Source organism: Sminthopsis crassicaudata, chromosome 5, assembly GCF_048593235.1.
Source record: "Sminthopsis crassicaudata isolate SCR6 chromosome 5, ASM4859323v1, whole genome shotgun sequence".
Taxonomy (NCBI): Eukaryota; Metazoa; Chordata; class Mammalia; order Dasyuromorphia; family Dasyuridae; genus Sminthopsis; species Sminthopsis crassicaudata.
Genome location: NC_133621.1, coordinates 231,575,231 through 231,599,512, shown reverse-complemented (window position 1 = coordinate 231,599,512; position 24,282 = coordinate 231,575,231). Strand labels below are relative to the sequence as shown.

Below are 24,282 nucleotides of genomic sequence, written 5' to 3'. Positions count from 1 at the left end.
TAGCTCTTAAAAAAAAAAAAAAATCTTTGGGATAGCTGGGTCATTTCATGGGCATTTAAATTCAAGCTATATAAGGAAACTTACCAAAAACAACCACCATCACCTAATATTTTCTAAAGAATTCATCTAATTCCCATCTCTGCATAGATCTTCTCTCACTTAAAAGTTAACAAAAACTACCAATATTAAATATTTCTACTTGAACTGAGGATATCTATGTGTATATGTATATATTAATAAGTTTTAATAAAAACTCCATGCACAATTAAGTTTAATCAAAAGCCTAGAGAATGACAAAAGTAATAGAAGGTATAGGAGCCACAAAACAGAGCATACAGGTGTGGGCTTTCTTGTAGAGCATAAATGCCATGGAAGAAACAAAGGTAGAGAGACTTCACTTGAGCATTGGAGAGGCAAAAAAGTTGCCTTGGCGTCCCAGGGTGGTAGCAGATTTGCTCTTGCTTCCAAACCTAAAATAAAATGGAAATTACATTTAGAAAATACACAACAAAAGAATCTGAACAATATATTCACCTCTCGATTGTTTACAGTTCATGTTTAAAGAAATCCTGAAAACATCAACATTGCCATACCATAATGAGCTCAGACCTATTCAGTGTGGGGGTACCTCCTGCCATAGAATCTTAACTCAACAGTTAAAGACAAAACCTATGGCCATAAAGACTGAGTCTAAAAGGGTGTGTAACACTTCCATACATATAGACCATGCCCACTCACTTTTTTATCAAGAGGAGGAAAATGACCATTTTATAGTGTCTTACACATAGTAACTGCTTAATTCATTCATGCAAATATGATACAGTAACATTCTATAACATCCACATGCCACAATCTGCTCAGCCATAACCCAATTATCAAGTACTTAGTTTCAAGTCTTATTACCACAAAAACATGCTGCTGCAGACTCAGAACAATTACAAGATGACTACAACACAAAAATAAGGCACTAAGAAACACCAAAATTCAAATTACATTCAAATGAACCCATGATTGCATCAATTCAAATCCAAGTATTTCTGATTCCAAATTCAATGCTCTATCATGATTCTCTGGAAGTTGCTGCAGCATTCTGGGGCATGATACAACCAATACAATATCATCCACAAACAGAAATAGGTGGAATGGAAGATCTCAACATCTTTAGAGAGGCCCTTTATAATTTGGATTCTACACTGAATCTTTGCTTCATGATACTCTAGGCAAAATATCTACAAGATAATAATAATAATAGGTTTGAATAGGTTTCTGGCATATCTTTCAGGAAATCTTATGTAACTTCTAATGTGTTCAAAGGAAAAACTGTTTTAGGAGAACCTTTAAGGCAGTGTATTGACTTTTTTCCCTATCAAATAAAAAAACTTAAAAAAAAAAATACGGTGGGATCCTTTAATCTCTACACCTTTTACTCAACTGTATGATGGCCAATATGTGGGTTTTATTATGGAATTTCACTTGTCTTTTTTTTTTTTTTTTTTTTTTTAAGTAAAAAGAAGTGAGAGGGGAGAAAAGGAGGCTGAGTATACTTTAATTAAGATCATCAAGAATATCCTAAATGTGTATATATTATTCTAATAAATGTATATAAAGAAAGACATATAGATGGGTAGTTGCTGGTGCTAAAGAACTCCTATGGATTTTTAGATGGGAATGTTATGTGGTTTGCTTTACTATTTTTCTATTTCAGTGATTTGGGGCATTTCTTCATATGGTTATTAGTTTTCATTTCTTTTGAAAATTTCTTCCTCTAAAACCCATGTCTTGCATAGTCTTTCCTTATATCCTCAGGCATTAATGCTTCTTCTCCCCCAAATTACCCTAGTTATACTATACCCAAAACGCCAAAAATCTTAGTTCAATAAGATTTTTGAAATAACCTCTATATCAAAGTAGAATCTTGACAGAATGAATATAAGTTTCTTGATGGCAAGAACTACTTCATTTTTGTCTGTGTCCTAAGAAGAGTAAGACTGAGCAAGTACTAGATAAATGCTTGCTGGAATTTGGGACTATGACAAGAAAATATCTAAAATGACTGTATCCTTTGCCCCAGAGATTCCACTGATAGGCATGTACCTTAAATAGACCAGACAAAGATTCCATATATTCAAAAATATTCAAAGAAGCACTTTTTGTGTGCCCATCAATTAAAGAATGGCTAAATAAAATGAATGTGAATATGATGGAATACTACTGTAATAAATGATGGATATGAAGAATTCAGGAAAACATTTAAGACAGACAAAAGGATGCCTGGTGAAGTAAGCTGAGCCAGGAAAGCAACTTAGACAATATTTATTACAACAATGTAAACAGAAAAAGAATAATGACTTCCCCTCTCCCCTCAAAAAACCTCTGAAGGTTGAGCAATTATAATGACCAGCTTGATCTTGGAAAAGATTTGGAAAAATGCTCCCCTCTTTCTTCATCTTCAGAGGTGATTAAACCATTTACCACTTTAATTAGGAAAATTCTCTTAGAATTCTCTTAGGAAAAAAAAAAAGATCAGATGGCAAGATTTTATAAAATATCAGACATTGAGGTCCTTTCTCAAACTAAAGTGCCAAGCATTTAAATTCTACTGAAGCTGGCAACATTGTGAAAACTGTCAAAAACACTATTTTATAGGGAACTTACATAGGGTAAGCACTCACAAGGTAGTTAGAAAAAAGCAACACAAGGATATTCTCAAAGTATTTCTTTAAGAACTTTAGAACAGATTATATGACATGGGAGATACTGATATAGGACTACCCAGCATGGTGTACCCTCATCAGAGAAGGTGCTGTGCTCTATAAGCAAGGCAGAATTGAATTAGCTCACAAGAAATAAAAGAAATCACCCATAGGGAGCATCTATGTCCAGCTTATGACAGAGCATTGTTCTGATCAGCCACAGTCAGACACACTAGACTTCTAAGAAAGTGATGTCATTTTGGTCCTTTTTGAGAATGATGAACAACCAAACCATAGGCATAACACTGTAAGACACGATCAGTATGCTAGTAGGTGTTGCTTAACTTTTTTTTCCTTCTTTTAAAATCTTTGTTACAAAGAATGGCTGGTTAGTATAGGGAAAGATAAAGGGATACATTCAGAAAGAAATGTGTTATTACAACAAAAGGTATCAATAAAAAATTTTTAAAAATAATTGTTTGTAAGTTCATTGACCAGTTATCTAATGAAGAATTTTGTTTTTTAAATTTATGAGATATAGCCCCAGAACCAAGTTTAAGTATTACCTATGATATATATTGGTTTGTGTGAAGATTGTCAAGTCATTTAATTTCTCAATGTTCTAGGCAATTAAGACTAGGAGTTTAAAGAAGGTGAAACCTGCAATTTGGTAAAGGAGTTTTCTATGTTTACCTTAGGTATCAGATTTACCATATTTTAGAAACAGTTTTTCTTTTATTTCACATCTTTCTACTGATTTTGTTCATACAAAATCTTGAATTTTATATAATCAAAACGGTCAGTTTTGTCTTCTGTCATCATATGGATATGCCTGAAAAGTTATCTCCCTTTTTTTCCTCTAATTTTTTTTTTTTTTAATTTCAAAAGTTTTCTTTTGCTTAGGGACTAATCAACAGAAGAAAAGCCATTTAAAAACCCTGAGAAGTCAAAGCCTACTTACTTAGGAGTATTCTTACTGATAGTAGAACGGACTCTCTGGGACAGTGAACTGGATGAAGGAGTCTTGATGAGCTGCTGCTCAGGAGTAGTCAGAGGCCCTAATACACTCACTTTAACAACAACAACAAAAATATCAACATGTGGGGGGGAAAAAAAAAACATTGTAGAAAATAGATAAAATAATCCATGTTCAATTTCATTTAAAAAAAAAAAAATTCATTGGGGATACTATCATAAAGAGCTAAACTCAAAAACCCAGGTATTTCTAGATCACAATCTTAGAAAATATATACTTTTTGTCCTATATATATATGTAAAACCTTAACAAATGACTTACCATCTCTAGTAACCTCGTAACAACACAGATGTTTACCTGCATTATTTATCTTTCCCAGGTTTGATTAAAGATCTATTGTCCCCTAAAAAGTACTGGCAATTAAAAAGATAGCTTTAAGGAAAACAGAGGAAGAGAATATTACCAAAGCTAATGAGCCTTAATCCAATGAGATATTACTTCTTCAAGAAGAACACTTATTTAACAAAGATCTGCCCCGAGCTCTTTACCTTTAACATCTGGCGTCTGTGGTGTAGAAAAAGCATTGGAGTTTCTGATTGGGTCAATGTTTTCCTGTTCTACCATCATGAACCGACTCCAATAGTCCAGTGGCAGAGAAAGTAGGCGTTCTACCACCTGAAAATGCCAACACCTAGAGATCATTTCCTAAACACCTCAAAAATAATGTTTTCCCCCTTTTTAAGTCCTGACACAGTATTATTATCTGTGATGAGGAATCTGTTAGATAGTTAAGACATCTGAACATTCACATATGCCTGTGAATATTTGGATAATTTGTTGTATATCCTTTGAGAACTATTACAGTAAAACCCACCCACAGCTAGTTTATCATGTGATATAGATTTTTAGGAACATCATGTTCCCCATTACCTTGGGCTGGCGTTTGGTATCCTGGAGTATTGTCATAGGATCAGGATTAGGTACTGCATGAGCAACTATTGTAGGACCAAAGACTTTGGCCAAATTGGCAACATCCATTTTAGTGCTGGAGCTCTGAGCAACTCTAGACCAAAGAAAATGTTAAGCCAGAAAGTATGTTATGTCTCTTATAGAAATATCACAAAATATAGATCCCAACTAAAAATAAATTAGAATTCCCCACATCAGTCAGTCTGGAATCTTTCCAATTGTAAATTCTATAACCTCCAGAGACAGATGTTATCAAAGAAACATTTATACTGACCTCTGTAAATGTATCATGAGAAAAGCTAATGTATCTCTGTTGGCCTGGGGGAGTTCACCAATAGCCTGGTACATGGCAGCTATGCTGTTATCCTCATCTGTGAGTTCTATAAATGAAAAGAAAATACTCAAAAGCCTAAAGGCTCTTTTCCCCTGACAGCAGGTATCTGGGTTATTGACTAAAAAGCTCATCTATATAGTACATTTTTGATTAGGTTCATGGCTACATCAGCCTCAAGTTCCATTAACAAACAGGATACTGACCAACAGCTCAATATTAGAAGTCAGAACTTTAAAAAAAAAATCAGCTCTTTAGTTAAGAAAGTACTTTGCTCATGATCTAAGACCACACATATTATTGCAGTGATGTCAACTATGAAGGTACTCAAAAAAATCTTTAAGAACTAAACATTTGCAGATTTTTTTTTTCTCCTAATAACATTAAATACCTGAAACAAAAGCCATCACAAAAAACAGCTTTCTCCTCAGATCAGTCCTTACCTGCTGCTTCCATAAAGGTCTTATTTAACCGAAAGGTCAGAAGAGGTTCCTTGAGGTTCCGAAGGAAGTCTTTAAGAAGGCCACATATAGCATGGATATCATCTACTTTACTGAGAAGAGGCACAGTTTTTGATCGAAGGAACTTTTCTTTCAGTTCTTTTACTGTCCGGTCACAACCTGAGATCCTATAGAGACCTGCCTATAATCAGAAGACCCTCGATTGAAGAAAGTTCTATTTGCAAAATGCAACCACAATCCCGACTCCTGCCTCTAAATCTTACCTCATTCAACCCCCGTTGTTCAATCTCATTTACACAATGAACAATAATGGAGGGGATCATTGGTGAAGTCAGGGACACAAAATCTGCTAGAGTTCCCTTTAAAAAAAAAGAAAAAAGAAAACTTATAATTATGCTTCACAGCACTCAGACTAGCAGATATAGCCTGATAATTTTGCACACTTAATCATCTTTAGAAGATTCTGACTTAGGTTAGATTATTGTGTATCATATCCCCAAAAGTATGTATTAGACAGGTATGTATGTACATATCTATGTATTATATTTTACGTGTGGATCTGTTTGCATACTGAAAGGTATATATGAGTATGTATGTATACTTCCCAAAGAGACCTATCTATTCCATATCCTTCTAGTGCTATTTATTGGTCAAAAACAGGTAAATGTTTTGTTAATAGTCAAGAAGAAGATAAGAGTACTGAAAAGGGTCAATGCAAAGAAAGAGTATTCTAGCAAAGAAGGAGCAATTCTACCAAACATTCCTGACTATGGAGTTTCTATATACAATTAAAACTAATTAAGCTTAATAAGATTGCAAAGAACTAATCAACACCAAGGAACTAAGAAATCTAGTGAATCTATAAATGAGAAGCTCTGACAGATGCACATTTGCTAAGCATCTTGAGAGAAACTCATAGAATCAATAGCTTCACACTCCAACATGGCCTCATATTACTCTGAGTCTCCCTCCCCCCCAATTTTAAAGAATAACAATTTTCAAGAGTTGGAAGGGACCTCTGAGGTCAAATCTTTACCTGTATAAAATATTCTCTATTATATTACTATCAAGTAGTCTTTCAGTCTTTAATTAGAGACCTATAATGAGGAATAACCTATTACTTTCTGTGATAATCCAATCTATTAGATAGCTTTAATTATCAGCAAATCACTTCTTATATCAAAATTGTTCTACTCTTAGTTTCTGAATAATGGCAAGAAACCTTACAAAATGCCAAAACCAAGAGTTTTTGAAAGGTTTTTTCTTTTCAACATTTTTTCTTTTTAATAAATAATATATATGATAATAAAAACCAAAGATTTTGCTAAAAGTTTTTTTAGTCCTAATTAGTACATTCAGAAGACAAATCACATAATTCAATATAATCATATAATTCTGTATGATTCTATGAAATCTCTCAACTGCTTCAATGACTATACAGAGTGTATATGTATAAGGAATGAATATTTCCCAAAGTAAATTATACCTCTCCTATTCTGACAGGCGTGCCCGTCAGTGTAGGAATGCAAGGAAGGGGACAACGATCCCGGCATTCTGGATGAGCCACTACTCGACAATCTCGGCACTTTAGGGACAATTTTCCAAACTTTATCCTCTTTCCACAAGGAACACATGACTCTGGTTTAATAACCTAGAAAAAGAATAGGCACAGAGGAAAAATCATGAAAACTAAAAGAAAAAACAGGAAGAATGATATGTAAAGTAACAGATTTAGAAAAATCTGGAAAGGCTTGCATGAACTGATCAAGAGTTCAAGTAAGAACCAGAAGAATAATTTAAATAATAAAGATACAATTTTTAAAAAGCTAACAAGTGTATGTAAAAGACTTATGAACTATGACCTGACGAACATGGAAATATGTTTAGAATTAACCTACATCGGATTGCTTGCTGTCTTGCAGAAGGTGAAGGAAGAAGGAGAGGGAGAAAAATTTGGAAAAAAGGCTTCTGCAAAGATGAATGTTGAAAACTCTCTTTGTATTTACTTGAAACAATAAAAATACTATTAAAAAAAGAACTATAATCAACACAATAACCAATGTTATTTAAATCAGAAACGTGGAATACTAACAAAAAAAAAGCAGAATAAGACATATATTTTCAAACAAAACCAATATATTAATTTCTTGTTTCACTATACTACAAGGGATAAAAAAACAAAACAAAACAAAAAAAAAAAAACATGGTGCAAGCTCTAAGAAAGAACACAATGAAATATTTTAAAGAGCAAAAAGGCCTGGGCCCCAAAACTAGTTATTCCACTTATTAAACTGTGTGATACTGGGACTTAAACCTTCTGGACCTCATTAAATGGTTTAGCTACAGTGAAGATTAAATAAGAGGACATATGAAAACATTACACAAATATAAAGTAAAAATCATTAAAGTGCAAACCAAAAGTTTCTTCTTATAGACATTCATAGACTTACCGTCTTAGAAACAAATTCATGCAAGCGCATGCCTCCATTACTTTGTGGAGTACTTGAACTGTCAGTCTCTGGCCTGGACTCCACATTCCTGCTAGCCAGTGTAGAGTCACTATTCCAAGGTTGTAAAGTGCCTAAAAAACACCAAAATAAACAACTCAGACTTCATGCTCTTTGGTCTATGCTAATTATTCACAGGGACTTAAGAAGCATGATCTAATTTGCAACTATCACTAGTAAAAGGGCCTATCTTCAAGGTAAGTCAAAGACATAAAGCCAATAATAAATGTCATAGCTAATGACTGAAAGCTTAAGTCAGTATGTTCTATTTTTCTTCATGGATCAGCAAGAAACTTCAACACATCCTGGCAAGTTTATTCTAAGAACATGACTCCAATTTTACTATTTTCTTACATAAGCATTGTTAGCTATAAACCAAAATGACCTGTTTTCCTCCGATTCCTTGTCCAATGGGGCACAGTTTCAATAGTGGATATTGCTTCAATAGGGCCACCATCATTTGGAACAGTGACTGTAGTTTTTGCAACTATGGATTCATTCCCCTAAAAGAAAGGAATCAATGAGAGGGGCCAAATATACTGCAAGAGACAAAACAGCAGAGTATGAAATTTCTCCCTACATAAACTTTTTGGCTCATGATAATTTGTACCAAATGGGTTTTTTCTATGTTTACAAAATTTGGTAATAATAATATATACCTAAGCCATTTAGAATCAAATTATATGGCTAAAATTGCTCAAATTAGATGTGGAGTAATTCAGTTCATCAAGGAAATGGCAGTTGTTACAATTATATTGCATAGAAAAATTTTGCAGGGCAGCTAGGTGGCGCAGCCTTAAATTCAGGAGGACCCGAGTTCAAATTTGATCCTAGCTGTGTGACCCTGGGCAAGTCACTTAACCCCAGCCTCAGAAAAAAAGAAAGAAAAATTTTGCTCCATCAACCAGATCTCAAATGATAACACTGCATTATTGACACTAGGAATTTTCAGTGATAGAGGACAAAAATCTTGATGTTCATAACCACAATTGTCTCAGCTGTAGTGTTCTTACCTGGTCTATTGTAGAACCAATGGAACGGGTTTTCTTTATTGGTCCTGGTGGACCTTCTATAAACTGTCGACTGTTAGAACGCTAGAGATGGGACAAAGAACGATAATGTTAGGATAGAGCAGTAGCCTTTTGAGATAAAAGGACTAAACTGACAAATCTTTATCAAGTAACTAGGGACTTGGGGTGGGAGGATTAAAGTAGAAGACAAAGGAGGAGAAAGCAAAATATGCCCTCTTTCATTTCTGTGTTTAAGATATATTCACATAAAATGGCTTCAGTGTCCTGAACTATATGAGTAAGCTTTGAGAATGTAAATGACAATTGAAATGAATGAAAATACACACACACACACACACACACACACACACACTCTCACACTAACTCTTCTACTTGGAGCTTTTCTTAGGGCAGCAAAATGTTTTACATAAAAATTAACATGGCAACTGATAGCAGGCATAAATTATATTGTTTTCTAAAAATGGAAACTGATTAAAATCCAGGCCAGAAAATAGGGCTGGGACCTGGTCATTCACTGATAGAACAAACCACAATTTAATGATGCTGTATTTCATACTCCCTCTCCCCACTCCTCCCCTAGCTCCCTTAAGGCCAAACAGGCCCAGTACATTAGGAATTGACATTGCAGCTGAATTTCATGTTGTAACTTTTCTACTTCCTTTGCAAAGAACCCAACATACCCTCTTTTCTCTCTTCTTCAACCTTAAGGTCTTCACCATAGAAGAATCCCAATCCTGTTGGAAACCAAATTATCATATTAAAAAAAAAATTTTTTTGTTAGGCCTGCATTGACCCCCCCCATCCAAGTTTCTAGAAAACTTTTTGTCCCAACCCAACTTGCTTACAGATTCAATAGGGAACAAACTTCAAATTAAACTCTACAGCCAAAACACACTACATATCTTTATTGTTGTGTCAGACTCTTCATCATTCCATGGACCATACTGCCCACGTTGGGGTGGTTTGCCATTTCACTGAAATTTGTTAGTTGAGGCCTTGATTAATTAGGACATTAATTAGGAAATTAATATTTCAATGCTGAATTCTGAACTGTGCATTCTTTCTTTCAGAAAGAAAGTCTCTTAAACAGGTGTTTGAGAGTGAAAATACAGGTGATAGAAAGACATTTTAAATTGCTCTGTCAGAATTCAGAGTATAGTAACCAATGAAATACCAAGACAGCAAAGGAAGGGAGTGTTGCCTCTATGTGCTTGGTGTGGGGTGGGGGGAAGATGGGGATGGGAAGGGGAAGGAAAGGGGAGAGAGAGAAAACAGAGAAGGAAAGAGGGGGAGAGAAGGGGAAGAGGGAAGGAGAAAGGGAAGGAAAAAATCTAAAGGGAGAAGAGAAATGGAGACTTTTCAGAGCTTTATCAAAGCTTCATTACCAGGGATTCATCAGTCTTGTCAAAGCTGATATCTGATAAAATGGAACCCGACTCATCAATGGTTGACAGTCTAAAAAGTGAAACAACAGAGTATTAGTCACAGAAGGCAGCAGAAGGTAAATTCTAAGCTCAGTGAGTTCCACTGATCAGGTCATACTACATACAGAGCAGTCTGTTTCATATGGAAACAACTACAAGGGCAAAGCCTGGCTGTGATTTTTTTACTTTAAAGGGCTTACAAAGCTTGCTCCCAGTTGCAGACAAGAGTAGAATGCTCCACCTTCCAAGCTGTGTTTCTACCACAGGCAACTCAAAATCTGTGGCAAGTGAAAGAATGAAATTTAAATTGCTCTAAAATGAAGCTGTGCTCAATGTAACACAGATTTACCCTAGCACTAGTTTTCTAAGAAATTATACTCATATGTTTTTAGTTATAACTATCTCTACTTAAGACAACTGGGCCCTACAACACAATAGTACCTAAAGCTCTGATCTTTGCATTTATTTTACTGGATGTTAAATTAAATCCTGGTTGACACTATTTAAATGGTGAATTAGCTGAACTAGAATTGCCTGGCCTAAGCTCACAGCTTAGACACTTTCTAAACCAAAAAAGCTACAATAAATCTTTGGAGGATAAACACAAAAGATTCCTGAACTGCCACTTCCACTATAGGTTTCTTAACAATGTGCAGAATTACTTATTTATGTGCAATTTAGTCCCAACATCAAAATTTTACCAGTGGCAAGACAAAGTCATACAAAGAGATAAAAGGCTGGCCCTCCAAGCCTTCATTTCCCACCCTCCTCTTCTCATTTTTCCTGCTTTATTCAGCACACACTCCAGAAGCAGAATATTCACAAGTTCAGATAATAAGAACTTCGGACAGCTGTATTGTTCCTGATCAAACAACAACAGATGCTGTTCCCCCACCTTTTGTTCCCAGCATTGCCGCTGGATTGCTGGCCCCTGTTGAGGAAAGCCAGAGCTGATTTTTGTTCCTCACTTAGTTGAATACTGCCAGATGCATCACACATGAGCAGCTCCCGAATCAGCTGAATCTGTCGTTCCTATAGACCACAGCAGAGTAAAACATCATAACTAGCCAGGGGAGAAAGCTTCACCTCAGATTTATGGGACAGGCAGAGCAGAAGACATTAAAATACAGCATTATGCAAATAGACTTTCGGGAAGGCTACTACACCAATAGCATATTAATTCACATCAAGCCTAGATTGTTTTCAGTTCCTGAGTATTAAAAAAAACCTCTATTTCAATTAGTGGGGTTTCTGCTATAAGACTTCTGGATTACACTGCTAATATGAAAGAAGTATTTTGAAATGAGGGCCTTAAAATAGATTTGTCATAGCAAATATTTCAGCAACATCTTATGGGACAATTGTTGTTTTTTTCCTACAGGTCAACACTGGCACCCATCTACTTTTCTAAATGGTGGAGCAAGATGAATTTAAAATGGATAAAAACCTGTAACACAGTGGAACCAAGCAATTTGAATTTACCCAGGCATCTCAACCATTGAACCAAGATGGATTAGGGCTTCCTACCTGAAACCTGACATTGCACTACTGTACAATAACCCATCCTAGTATATCAAAATGCTAGTGCTCTGTCAATCACACTGTTCAACTGTTTGAATAATCCTAATTCTTTGTTCTGGAACAGAGAATAATGATGCAGAAAGCCTTATAATATACTCTTCTCTATTATAGTCACCAAATAATTAGAGAGATAACCATAGGAGGCATCTACAATGTTTAGAACATATAAATGGAGAGCCAACAGCTCATGCCAGACTATGTAAATCGAAAAAATCCTTTGCAGAAAGCTTGGAGACCTCCCATGCAAAAGGTTGACATTTCCAGTTCATCACAAGATGCACTGGAAAGGATCCTGTCTTGGTTGCTAGTAAGAGTTATAACTCAAGAAACAATACACACCAGCTTTTCGCAGTCAGCTTCTGCTCGTTGTCTCCGTTTGATCTCCACATCTACCTGATTTCGTGCATGCTTCAGTTTCACATCCAGAGCGCTACGTTCTGTCTCTGCTTTCATTAAAAGATCCTTGTATCTTCCTAATTCATGCTCTGTCCTTTGCCATTTCTTGCGAAAGTCTTCAAAATTCTTTGCCAACTGGATAAATTCTGAGGAAAAGGAAAAACATCAATAATTCAAAGAGAATAAACTCTGATAAACAAGTCCAACAATTAGATTTATTCTAAATGAATCATTAAAAGACCAGCTGAACCATGAGCAAATCCAGCTGAAAACAATCTAGTTCCAACTATACATTTTGGATGGAAGCTCTTTGCTCCATACTCTTCCATATTTGAGGGTCTTACATATTTCATAAGGAGAGGTTCCTGTTTTGATAGGCCACTTTTTCTTTGGCCAGTGACATATGTTACAGAATAAGCTACTCATTAGTCATCTGGCTCCAGATGTGACACTAAAGATCTTGAAGAGAATGCAATCAAAAAAAAACACCTTTGGGGCATCTGTCATATACCAGGACAGTTACAGCTATAAAACAAAAACACTCTTTTACAGTCATGCATTGCTGCACCAGGGAGACACTGAACAGCACATTCAAATGTAACTGCTGTAATATGCTCCAGTAAATATAGATTAATTGTTATATATGTCTAGACCTGCAATTCCACTTAGCTAGATAATTATACAAATATTGATTTGTAAGTAAAAAGCCAATTTGCTTTAGCTGTTTAACACTACCCTGAAGGGTATATAAACGGTCAATTGTAAAGTTATAGAAGATTCTACCTATTTTTGGTAAATCATGGATGGGAGGACATGGAATTTCTCTGAAAGCCTGAAAGAAGGAAGTACCTAAATTTAGGCGACAGTAAGTACCTATGTGGCCAAAAGACTAATGCATTACTTCTTAGTTACTTTATAGTTAAGAACTATTCATCTATATTTCACTTGAAACATTTGTTTTATAGTTAACCTCAAACCTACATTGAATCACTACTCCATAATGAAAATTCACACATGCAGTTCTGGCATTGGTCAATTTGCCAATGTGTGAAATTTTATGATTGAAATTAAGCCGTATTACAGACTAATAGCATGTTCTCAGAAACACTGTAAGCCAAATTAAACTTGGAAGTATGGAGGTTTATGTAATAGAAAACAAGTGCACACAATGGTTATTCATTAACTGGAGAATGGCTGAGCAAATTGTGGTACATGAATATGTATATGGTACACAAATAACAGATTATCATACACAAAAAAGAAACTAGGGAAGATTTGTAAAAGGTTAATGATAGCATGGCAAACAAAAGCAAGAATAAAATAATGACAAAAACAAAGAAAAACAGGTTATATAGGACATCAGACCAATCTTCAGAGGAATGAAGGTAAAAGATTTCCCTTCTCTCAGCAAAGTAGTAGTAGTACTGTAATTGTAGACTAAAGGTATAAAATGAAGCATATGTTATCAGTCTGTTGGATGTGTGTGTCTGGCTTAACTGCATTATTTCATTGTTAGAAAGATTCTGGTAGGACAGTACTAAATAAATTATTAGAAGTAACAGAAATGGGAAAACAGGATTAATAAAATATTTTTTTAAATCTAAGAAACCTAAAGAAATTTTAACAATCCCTTATTTTAAATACATTCATTTGGAAATATTTCACAAAATGTCAAACTTTTAAAAAATGACAAACCAGGATATATTTCTAAACCCTGGCATAATGGATAGAAAGCTAACCCTGAAAACAGATAAGTATTTATTAAGTATTTATACAAAGGATGAGTGCTGGGCCTGGATTCAGGAAGAACTGATAGCAAATCCAATCTTAAACACTTCCTAACTATGTGACCTTGGGCAAGTCAAGAGGCACTGTTTTTCTCAGTTCCTCATCTATAAAATGAGCTGGAAAAGGAAATAGCAAACCCTCCAGCACCTTTGCCAAGAAAACCCCAAATAAAGTCGCAAAGAGTCAGATATGATGAAACAAATAACAGCAATAATGGATACTTGTGCCAAGCCTTGTGCAAAGTACAAAGGAGTAAAAACCAAATAAAAGTCTTTGCTTTCAAAGAGCTTACATTCTAATGGAGAGGACAACATGTAACCAACTAGTTACATATCAGATACATATAATGTAAATGAAAGGTAATTTCAAAAAAAGGGAAGGCGTGGAGAGGAATTCAAGTTATGGGTTCAAGTCCTACCACTGATAAAAAGACCAAGTCTATTTAATCTCAGCATGCTAGGCAACTTTTGAGACTAAGAACATGTCAACCTGCCTTCATAAATGGAGAATCCTCACCTGAGTTCCTTACACAATCAAATCATAGGTTCAGTCCTTGACTCATTCCAAGAATAAAAGCAAAAATTAATGGAAAAAGTATGTTAGTCATTTCATTAATTATTCAAATTAAATTCAAAAAGTATCTACTAAGTTTGATTTTTTTATTTCAAGAATTGGTAATTTTTAAAAATTATACTTTTTTATTTACAAAATATATGCATGGGTAATATTTCAACACTGGCCCCTGCAAAACCTTCTGTTCCAATTTCCCCCCACTCTTCCCCTAGATGACAAGTAGTCCAATACATGTTAAATATGTTAAAATAGATGTTAAATACAATATGTTTACATATTTATACATTTATCTTGCTGCACAAGAAAGATCAGATCTAGAAAGAAGATAAAAAAAAAAATCAAAAATGCAAACAAACAACAACATAAAGAGTGGAAATGTTATGTTGTGGTCCACATTCATTTTTCATAATTCTCTCTCTGAGTGTAGTTGATTCTCTTCATTACTGAACAATTGGAACTGGCTTGGATCCTCTCATTGTTGAAGAGAGCCACATCCATCAGAAATGATCATTATATAGTATTGTTCTTTAAGTGTATAATGATTTCCTGGTTCTGCTCATTTCACTTAGCATCAATTCATGTAAGTCTCCAGGCCTTTCTGAAATCATTATTATATTCCATAACATTCATATACATAATTTACTCAGCCATTCTCCAATTGATGGGCATTCACTCAGTTTCCAGTTTCTAGCCACTACAAAAAGGGCTGCCACAAACATTTTTGCACATACGGGTCCCTTTTCCTTATTCAAGATCTCCTTGGGATATAAGCCCAGTAGTAAGTAACACTGCTGGATCAAAAAGTATGTACAGTTTGATAACTTTTTGAGCATAGTTCCAAATTGCTCTCCAGAATGGTTGGATATGTTCACAATTCCACCAACAATGTATCAGTGTCCCAGTTTTCTCATATCCCCACCAACATTCTGCATTATCTTTTCCTGTCATCTTAGCCAATCTGAGAGTGTGTATCTCAGAGTTGTCTTAATTTGCATTTCTCTGATCAATAATGATTTGGAACAACTTTTCATATGACTAGAAATAGTTTCAATTTCTTCATCTGAAAATTGTTCATATCCTTTGACAATGTCAATTGGAGAATGGATTATTTCTTATAAATTTGAGTCAATTCTCTATATAGTTTGGAAATGAGGCTTTTATAAGAACCTTTGACTGTAAAAATGTTTTCCCAGTATATTGCTTCTCTTCTAATCTTGTCTGCATTAGTTTTGTTTGTATAAACTTTCTAACTTAATATAATCAAATTTTTCTATTTTGTGATCAATAATGCTCTCTAGTTCTTCTTTGGTCACAAATTCCTTTCTCCTCCACATGTCTGAGAGGTAAACTATCCTATGTTCTTCTAATTTATTTATAATCTCAAGGAATTGGTAATTTAGATAAATGTGAAAGGCTATCCACTACTGCAGATAAGACCTCTCCAAGAATTGAGGTGGCCATTTTTCTCCTTTACTATTTCCTGATTTGTGCAGAGGATGAAGATCACCATGCATCCACTGCACAAGTTCCATGAACTAAATTGGTGAAAGGGGATAGGCCTTCTTTCCTTTGTTCCCTCTCCTCTTTTCTTGTTTGGCTCCAAGATTTCTGTTTCTATTGTGTATCATTTATATTTTTCAGTTTTAATCCCAGAAGTGATCCATATTGGATTGGGAAGTCATAGTGATTTTGGAATCAGAATAAAATTAAGCTCCTTCTCCCCAGAGACTAGGGTGATATAAGGATAGAGTAGGTAGATTATGACTGCTACTTATTGGGAGAATAAGATTACATATTTTTGATTTCAGCTTTTGAAGTAAATATTCCTTGGTAAAAGCTTTTTAAAAAGTATCATAGTACCCTAAAAACTCACTCTGCTATTGCCAGTCCCATGATGAATTTTACCTCTGTTACCTCTGGACAAATATATATGGTGCCATCACTAGGTCTGTGGTCTATTTTCTATCCAGTTTAGGAGACCCTGTTCTACTAATAAGGCATTCAAGAATCCAGAATAAAAAAAAAATTTTTTTTTTCTTTTGGGGTGGATAACGAGTGCTGAACCAGACCTACAATTTCCTTAATTTAAGGGAACTCGATGAAAAAGTTTGTTTGTCACCATAGGTTAGTATGTGCTCTGCAATTTTAAGGTTTTAGAGCAAAGGAATTCTTAACTGGAAGTTCACAAATTTCAGGGAATCCTATCAACTTGGATGAGGGGTAAAAATATCTTTTCTTTTCTTTTTTTGCAGAGGCAATGACTTGCCCAGGGTTACACAGCCAGGAAGTGTTAAGTGTCTGAGGGCAGATTTGAATTCAGGTCCTCCTGACTACAGGGCTGCTGCTCCACCACCTATCTGCCCTCAAAAATCTTTACTTTCACTCAACTATAAATAAATTTATCATTTTTTTTAAATTATGAATTTTTAAAAAAGAGAGTTCACAGTTATTACCAGATCACCAAGAAGTCCGTGAAAGTTAACTTTCAGAAAGTTATTTGGGGAGTACTGAAAAGAATATATAAACCTGCTCAGTTACACAATTGTAATGCAAGTCTTCATTCCAAAGCCAGTTAGTTCTTTCTTGATTACACTACAGTTGCTTGTCTTGAAGTTTTTATATTGTTTATTACTGTTTAAAAAAATGTTGTATTTCATCCAGCCATTCTGGAGAGCAGTTTGGAACTATGCTCAAAAAGTTATCAAACTGTGCATACCCTTTGACTCAGCAGTGTTTCTACTGGGCTTATATCCCAAAGAGATCTTAAAGAAGGGAAAGGGACTTGTATGTGCAAGAATGTTTGTGGCAGCCCTCTTTGTAGTGGCCAGAAACTGGAAACTTAGTGGATGTCTATCAATTGGAGAATGGTTGAATTAATTGTGGTATATGAATATTATTGTTCTGTAAGAAATGACCAACAGAATGATTTCAGAAAAGCCTGGAGAGACTTAACTGGGTGAAATGAGTAGGACCAGGAGATCCTTGTATACTTCAACAACAATACTATATGATTACCAATTCTGATGGATGTGGCCATCTTCAACAATGAGATGAACTAAATCAATTCCAATAGAGCAGTAATGAACTGAACCAGCTACACCCATTGAAAGAACTCTGGGAGATGACTATGAACCACTACATAGAATTCCCAATCCCTCTAATTTTGTCCTTTTGCATTTTTTATTTCCTTCACAGGCTAATTGTACATTATTTCAAAGTCCGATTCTTTTTGTACAGCAAAACAACTGTTTGGACATGTGTACATATATTGTATTTAATTTATACTTTAACATATTTATTTTTTTTTTAATTTTTTATTTTATTTTATAATTATAACATTTTTTGACAGTACATATGCATGGGTAATTTTTTACAACATTATCCCTTGCACTTACTTCTATTCAGATTTTTTCCCTTCCTCCCCCAACCCCCTCCCCCAGATGGCAAGCAGTCTTATATATGTTAAATATATTACAGTATAATTTAGATACAATATATGTGTGTAGAACCGAATTTTTTGTTGCACAGGAAGAATTGGATTCAGAAGGTAAAAATAACAGTTTACATTCATTTCCCAGTGTTCCTTTTCTGGATGTAGCTGGTTCTGTCCATCATTAATCAATTGGAATTGGATTAGATCTTCTCTATGTTGAAGAAATCCACTTCCATCAGCATACATCCTCGTACAGTATCATTGTTGAAGTGTATAATGATCTTCTGGTTCTGCTCGTTTCACTCAGCATCAGTTGATGTAAGTCTCTCCAAGCCTCTCTGTATTTCTCCTGTTGGTCATTTCTTATAGAACAATAATATTCCATAACATTCATATACCATAGTTTACCCAACCATTCTCCAATTGATGGACAACCATTCATCTTCCAGCTTCTAGCCACTATGAAAAGGGCTGCCACAAACATTTTGGCACATACAGGACCCTTTCCCTTCTCTAGTAGTTCCTTGGGGTATAAGCCCAGTAGTAGTATGGCTGGGTCAAAGGGTATGCACATTTTGATAACTTTTTGGGCATAATTCCAGATTGCTCTCCAGAATGGTTGGATTCTTTCACAACTCCACCAACAATGCATCAGTGTCCCAGTTTTCCCACAGCCCCTCCAACATTCATCGTTATTTGTTCCTGTCATCTTAGCCAATCTGACAGGTGTGTAATGATACCTCAGAGTTGTCTTAATTTGCATTTCTCTGATCAATAGTGATTTGGAACACTCTTTCATATGAGTGGAAATAGTTTTAATTTCATCATCTGAAAATTGTCTGTTCATATCCCTTGACCATTTATCAATTGGAGAATGGCTTGATTTCTTATAAATTAAAGTCAATTCTCTGTATATTTTGGAGATGAGGCCTTTATCAGAACCTTTAACTGTAAAAATTTTTTCCCAATTTGTTACTTCCCTTCTAATCTTGTTTGCATTAGTTTTGTTTGTGCAGAAACTTTTTAATTTGGTGTAATCAAAATGTTCTATTTTGTGATCAATAATGGTCTCTAGTTCTCCCTTGGACACAAACTCCTTCCTCCTCCACAAGTCTGAGAGGTAAACCATCCCATGTTCCTCCAATTTATTTATGATTTCGTTCTTTATGCCTAAATCTTGGACCCATTTTGATCTAATCTTAGTATGTGGTGTTAAATGTGGGTCCATGCCTAGTTTCTGCCATACTAATTTCCAGTTTTCCCAGCAGTTTTTGTCAAATAATGAATTCTTATCCCAAAATTTGGGATCTTTGGGTTTGTCAAAGATTAGATTGCTATTTTTATTCACTATCTTGTCCTGTGATCCTAACCTATGCCACTGATCAACTAGTCTATTTCTTAGCCAATACCAAATGGTTTTGGTGACTGTTGCTTTATAATATAGCTTTAAATCAGGTACACTTAGACCACCTTCCTCTGACTTTTTTTTCATTAGTTCCCTTGCAATTCTCGACCTTTTATTCTTCCATATGAATTTTGTTGTTATTTTTTCTAGGTCATTAAAATAGTTTCTTGGGAGTCTGATTGGTATAGCACTAAATAAATAGATTAGTTTGGGGAGTATTGTCATCTTTATTATATTCGCTCGGCCTATCCAAGAACATTGAATGTCTTACTTTAACATATTTAACATGTTATTGGTCAACCTGCCATCTGGGGTGGGGGGGGGGGGAGAAGGGAAAAAATTGGAACAAAAGGTTTGGCAATTATCAATGCTGTAAAATTACCCATGCATATATCTGGTAAATAAAAACTACAATTAATAAAAAGAAAAAAAATGTTGTATTTTAAGGGGAAGGAATAAAAAATATGACATTTTCAATTAAGATAATGTGGAAAAAATAAGAGAGAAGTCCATTTCTCCTATATAAATTCCAACAAATATCTGCAAAAGGACACAAAAAGATGAATGAAAAAGGAATCTGGGAAGGGGGAGAGAAGCATAAATTCCTCCAGCCAATCCAAAACTTCACAAAAAGATATCTGAAACAAATGCAGATAAAAGGATGTCTCATCAGGGAAACCAGAGAAAGCTTGGGCAAACAAGTTCTCATAGGCAGTGACGAGTACAGTTAGGGAAGTTATTCCCCCAAAGAGATCTAAAGCCAGTCTGTACTCTGAGTTGGAGTAAGGCAAACCAATGCCAATTCCAATGAACTGGTAGGGCTTGATGCCAGATCTTGGGAGAGCAAAAACCAGGAATAGAATACTGCACAAAGAGAGATGGCCTGGCTTGCATGAACCCCCTCAGTGAACTAGGAAACAAAGCCAATTCAGAGCCTGTGCCAGGGAGAAATGTCCAAGAAGGCCAGAGGCTAGTGAAAATTCCAAACATCTAAAAAGCAGAAATGTTAAAGCCTTACAGAGAAAACAGCCAACAAATAACTAAGGCTCATGCAAAAATAAATATAAAAAATTTAGTCAAGCCAGAATCTGCAGTGAACTACCAGAACACTGATACAGAAATTAGCAACTTAGGCAGAACATGGAGAATGATTCCAGAAAACCTATCTATGGTACAAAGGACACAGGACCAAACAAAGCCTACTGAACCCATCAAAGAGGTCTAGAGGGGACTGACTTGAATATAAAACAACAAGTCCATACTGACACTGAAAACAAGAGAAGAAATCAAACACAATGTTTAAAAAATGCCAAGGGTTAAGAGCAAATTAAGAAGCAAATGCAGAAGAAAGCAAACACATAATTCAACTCAATAAACATTTTAAAAATTCCTACTCTATTCTAGGCACTGTGCTAAGTGCTGAGAATACAAAAAGGAGCAAAAAACAGTGCCTGCTCTCAAGGAATTTACAATCCAATGAGATAACATGCAAATAAGCATATTCAAAGTAGATTGCCAATTGATCGGGCAGTGACCAGCAAATGTAATGCAATATAATTGTACTTTAAGAAATGACAAATATGATGGATATGGAGATGAATGTTAACTTATATGAACTGCTTGAGAGTAAAGCATATCCAAGAAAAAAATATAAAAAAGAACTACCACAAAACAGTTGAAAGTGAATGTTTCAAAATTACAAAAGACAACTATGGCCTCAGAAAAGAGAATTTTAAAAATGATGCTTTCCCTATTGCTTTGCCAAAAGTGAGAGGATCATAGTATAATACATTGTTTTGTTTTTTCAGTTTTTTGTTAAATTCATTCTTTCTGCTGATTTTTCTTCCCCTGTTCCTTTTAAAAAATATTCTTATTTTTTTGAACGGGATGGCTCACTGGGAGGGGAAAGGGGCAATGAGGGAAATTTAGACAATTTAAACAAAAGTCAATAATATTTTTAAAACAGGATTTAGTTACAAGGTATAACAGCTAAGGGAGAAATAACAGTGAAAAATGCCCAGTATGATAAGTTTTGGTTGATACTAACTTGTATATTTTCTATCTTTTCTGTTTCTCAATTTTCCCAGTCTGTAAAAACAATACAAAAAGGCCTTTTATTTACTTTTCTAAGGTTCTAGTTTTTAAAACATGTTGTTAATAAATGCAAAGTAGTTTTTTTCTGGATACATGTTCAATTCAGCAAACTGGCAAAGATGACAAAAGCTGGGAATAGTTGAACATTGAAAGGCTTGTAGAAAAGAGCACACCCCATACCCCAATGCTGTAATAGTGAAGGAACCCACGACTCTGGAAGGTAATTTGAAATCATGTTGAAGCAATGTTTTAAAATGTCCTTTTAATCCAGACATCAAGCTGCTAATTATATCCTAACAAGGTCAAATATAAAAAGAAAGATCCCACACAGAGCAAAACATTTTCAGTAGCACTTTCTGCAAGTAGGAAAAAAACTGGAAACAAAGTAGATGCTCAATGATAGAGAATAACTAAACAAATTATGCTACATAAATGATGGAATATTATTATGTTAAATACAAAAAAAGCAAAAACCCAGAGAAGCATGTGAAAATTTATATGAACTGATGAAAAGATAAGCAGAACTAGAAAAATAATATACAAAATAACTAAAATGTGAATGGAAACAATAAAACTCTAAATGCATTTATAAGGACCAAGTTTGACTAGGATAAAGCCTATGAGTTCAAAACAATGCATATATGTTTTTGTTGCTTTGCTAGTTGTACCTCACTTAACAGTTTCTCCCCTTTTTTATTCCTTGAAATAAGAGATGGCTTGCTGGGTAGGAAAAAGAAGAGATCTATTAAAAAATAAAAGATAATGTTTAAAAAATTTGTTTTTAAAAACAGAAAAATTCCACCCTTATCTTGGTTGAACCAAGAAAAAAAAAAAAAAAAAAAAATGTGCTTAGACCAAAAAAGATGGATTCAGAGCATACCTCCAAGGCCAGGTATGGTTGTTTTCAAAAGCCTGGAAAAGAAGTTTGAGATGAAATATTTAAAAGTAGAAGCTGAATACACTATCTTTACTTACATTTGCATGTTGAACTGAACAAAACTATGGGATAGTTATATATGTGCCTTCAAAGTATAACTTACAAAACTGTGTACTGTTGAAATAATAGAGGGGAAGATAAGATAGAAAATAGTAAATAAAACAGAAAAGATAATGAAAGTATATGACTTATTTAGGGCAATTTCTTTTTAGTACATTAATGCTATTAGACCTTTAAACCTTTCTTACTGATCTATGTCCTCTTACATTTTTTCTTAGTACCTTGTTGTCTTCTTACATCTTCCAAACTGGCATCCCCTAGCACTTCTATCCAACTTGAAACAAAGGAAATAAGCATTCCTTTTTCTCAAGGACAGAAAAATCCTATCACATATATCTTTTGGAGTGGAAGTATTACATGGGTATGTCCAAAATGAAATGTTAAAGACACACTATTCTAAACTCTAAGCACCCTTCTTAGATGCTTCTTACCACTTTCTTCTTTGAAATTCTGTAGTTCTTTTTCAGTCCATATTGTGCATATAGAACTACCAACTTAAACCAAGTTCTTAACAGAACTGAACTATCATAAGAAAATCCATTTGAAAGAAAATGTGAAACTCAGAATACAAACACATTCATGTTAATCTTTAAACATGGAGGAAAAAGAAAAAAAATCTAGTCCTTTAAAACTACTCATTAAAAACTGTTCTAAGACTAGAATACACTTAAGCTCTGTCAAAAAACCAATTCTAAAAATCTGTTTTCCTCTTTACACAGACCAGCTCAGAATGACTTACGGAGTTCATTTCCTTCATTGAGAATCTCCGCCTGGCGTACAATCTGCTCAAATGGATTCCGCAGATTCAGCATCATAGTCTCCATCTTTCTGACAAGAAATAAAAAATATGTTAGAGGTCTTGTCTCCTTCTCACACATGAATTCAGTGGTAGCTCTGGACACTTTCCAGTGCCTCAAACATCTAGATGTACCTAGTGAAGCCAGAACTACAAGAATCCCAAGAATACAAGTAGAACTTTCATAAAATTCATAAAATCAAAAACTAGAGGTACTTGACAGCAAAGATGGAAAATATGTCAAAAAAAAAAATCTGAGAAATTCAGTTCTCACATATACTATATCAAAGAGCTAAAAAGGATATTAGACTGAATGATGATATATAATTCAAAAAATAAAAATAAAAAAGCATCTTCATCAGTCAAGATTGAAAAAAAAGGCCTGCCACAAATATGCATTCAGGTATAAAGAAAGGGATCCCACCAGACAAGACAGGCACAATAGCCCAGCCCCTCTAACCAAAAGACCTATAAGGGCAACTGTAAAACTATGTGAAACAGGAGGAGAGCTGTTCAAAAGCTAGTAGCCCTCTGATTGAAGATATACCAAGAGAGATCCTGAAACTGCAGTGTTCTAACCCAGGAAATGGGAGGAGGGAGGGCAAAAAAATGCCAGCACCAAAAACCTAGAAACTGAAATTAGAATAAAAAAAGAGGCTGACCATCCCATCTGAGAGGGGATTGGGGATAAGAAGGTTGTACAAACCTCACTCTGCAATTATGTCACACTTGCTGTTCCTTAAATGTAACACTCCATCTCCAAACTCCCTGCCTTTGCTCTGCCTGAATTCCATGCATGGAATGCTTTCCCCTGGTTCAGCTCAAAG

The 24,282-nt window shown here is 34.9% G+C and overlaps 1 protein-coding gene across 6 annotated transcripts in view; it reads right to left on the bottom strand.

Annotated features, from left to right (window-relative positions):
- Positions 1–254: 254 nt before the first annotated feature.
- The window catches only part of RACGAP1 (Rac GTPase activating protein 1), a 284,478-nt gene continuing 260,450 nt past the window's right edge, over positions 255–24,282 (bottom strand). For 2 of the 6 annotated variants that reach the window (XM_074270413.1, XM_074270411.1), the window contains exons 2-17: positions 23,399–23,487; positions 12,313–12,515; positions 11,288–11,424; positions 10,354–10,423; positions 9,649–9,702; positions 8,951–9,031; positions 8,323–8,440; positions 7,881–8,011; positions 6,917–7,081; positions 5,694–5,789; positions 5,413–5,611; positions 4,913–5,018; positions 4,600–4,732; positions 4,218–4,344; positions 3,655–3,763; positions 255–470 (exon numbers count right to left, since the gene is read on the bottom strand). In XM_074270413.1, coding sequence (XP_074126514.1) covers positions 395–470; positions 3,655–3,763; positions 4,218–4,344; positions 4,600–4,732; positions 4,913–5,018; positions 5,413–5,611; positions 5,694–5,789; positions 6,917–7,081; positions 7,881–8,011; positions 8,323–8,440; positions 8,951–9,031; positions 9,649–9,702; positions 10,354–10,423; positions 11,288–11,424; positions 12,313–12,515; positions 23,399–23,483 — 1,890 coding nt within the window. In that variant the 5' untranslated portion in view covers positions 23,484–23,487 and the 3' untranslated portion in view covers positions 255–394. Of the gene's footprint in view, positions 471–3,654; positions 3,764–4,217; positions 4,345–4,599; positions 4,733–4,912; positions 5,019–5,412; positions 5,612–5,693; positions 5,790–6,916; positions 7,082–7,880; positions 8,012–8,322; positions 8,441–8,950; positions 9,032–9,648; positions 9,703–10,353; positions 10,424–11,287; positions 11,425–12,312; positions 12,516–21,615; positions 21,657–22,542; positions 22,575–23,398; positions 23,488–24,282 lie in introns of all 6 variants that reach the window. The other 4 variants (XM_074270415.1, XM_074270414.1, XM_074270416.1 and 1 more) reach the window with 4 other exon arrangements.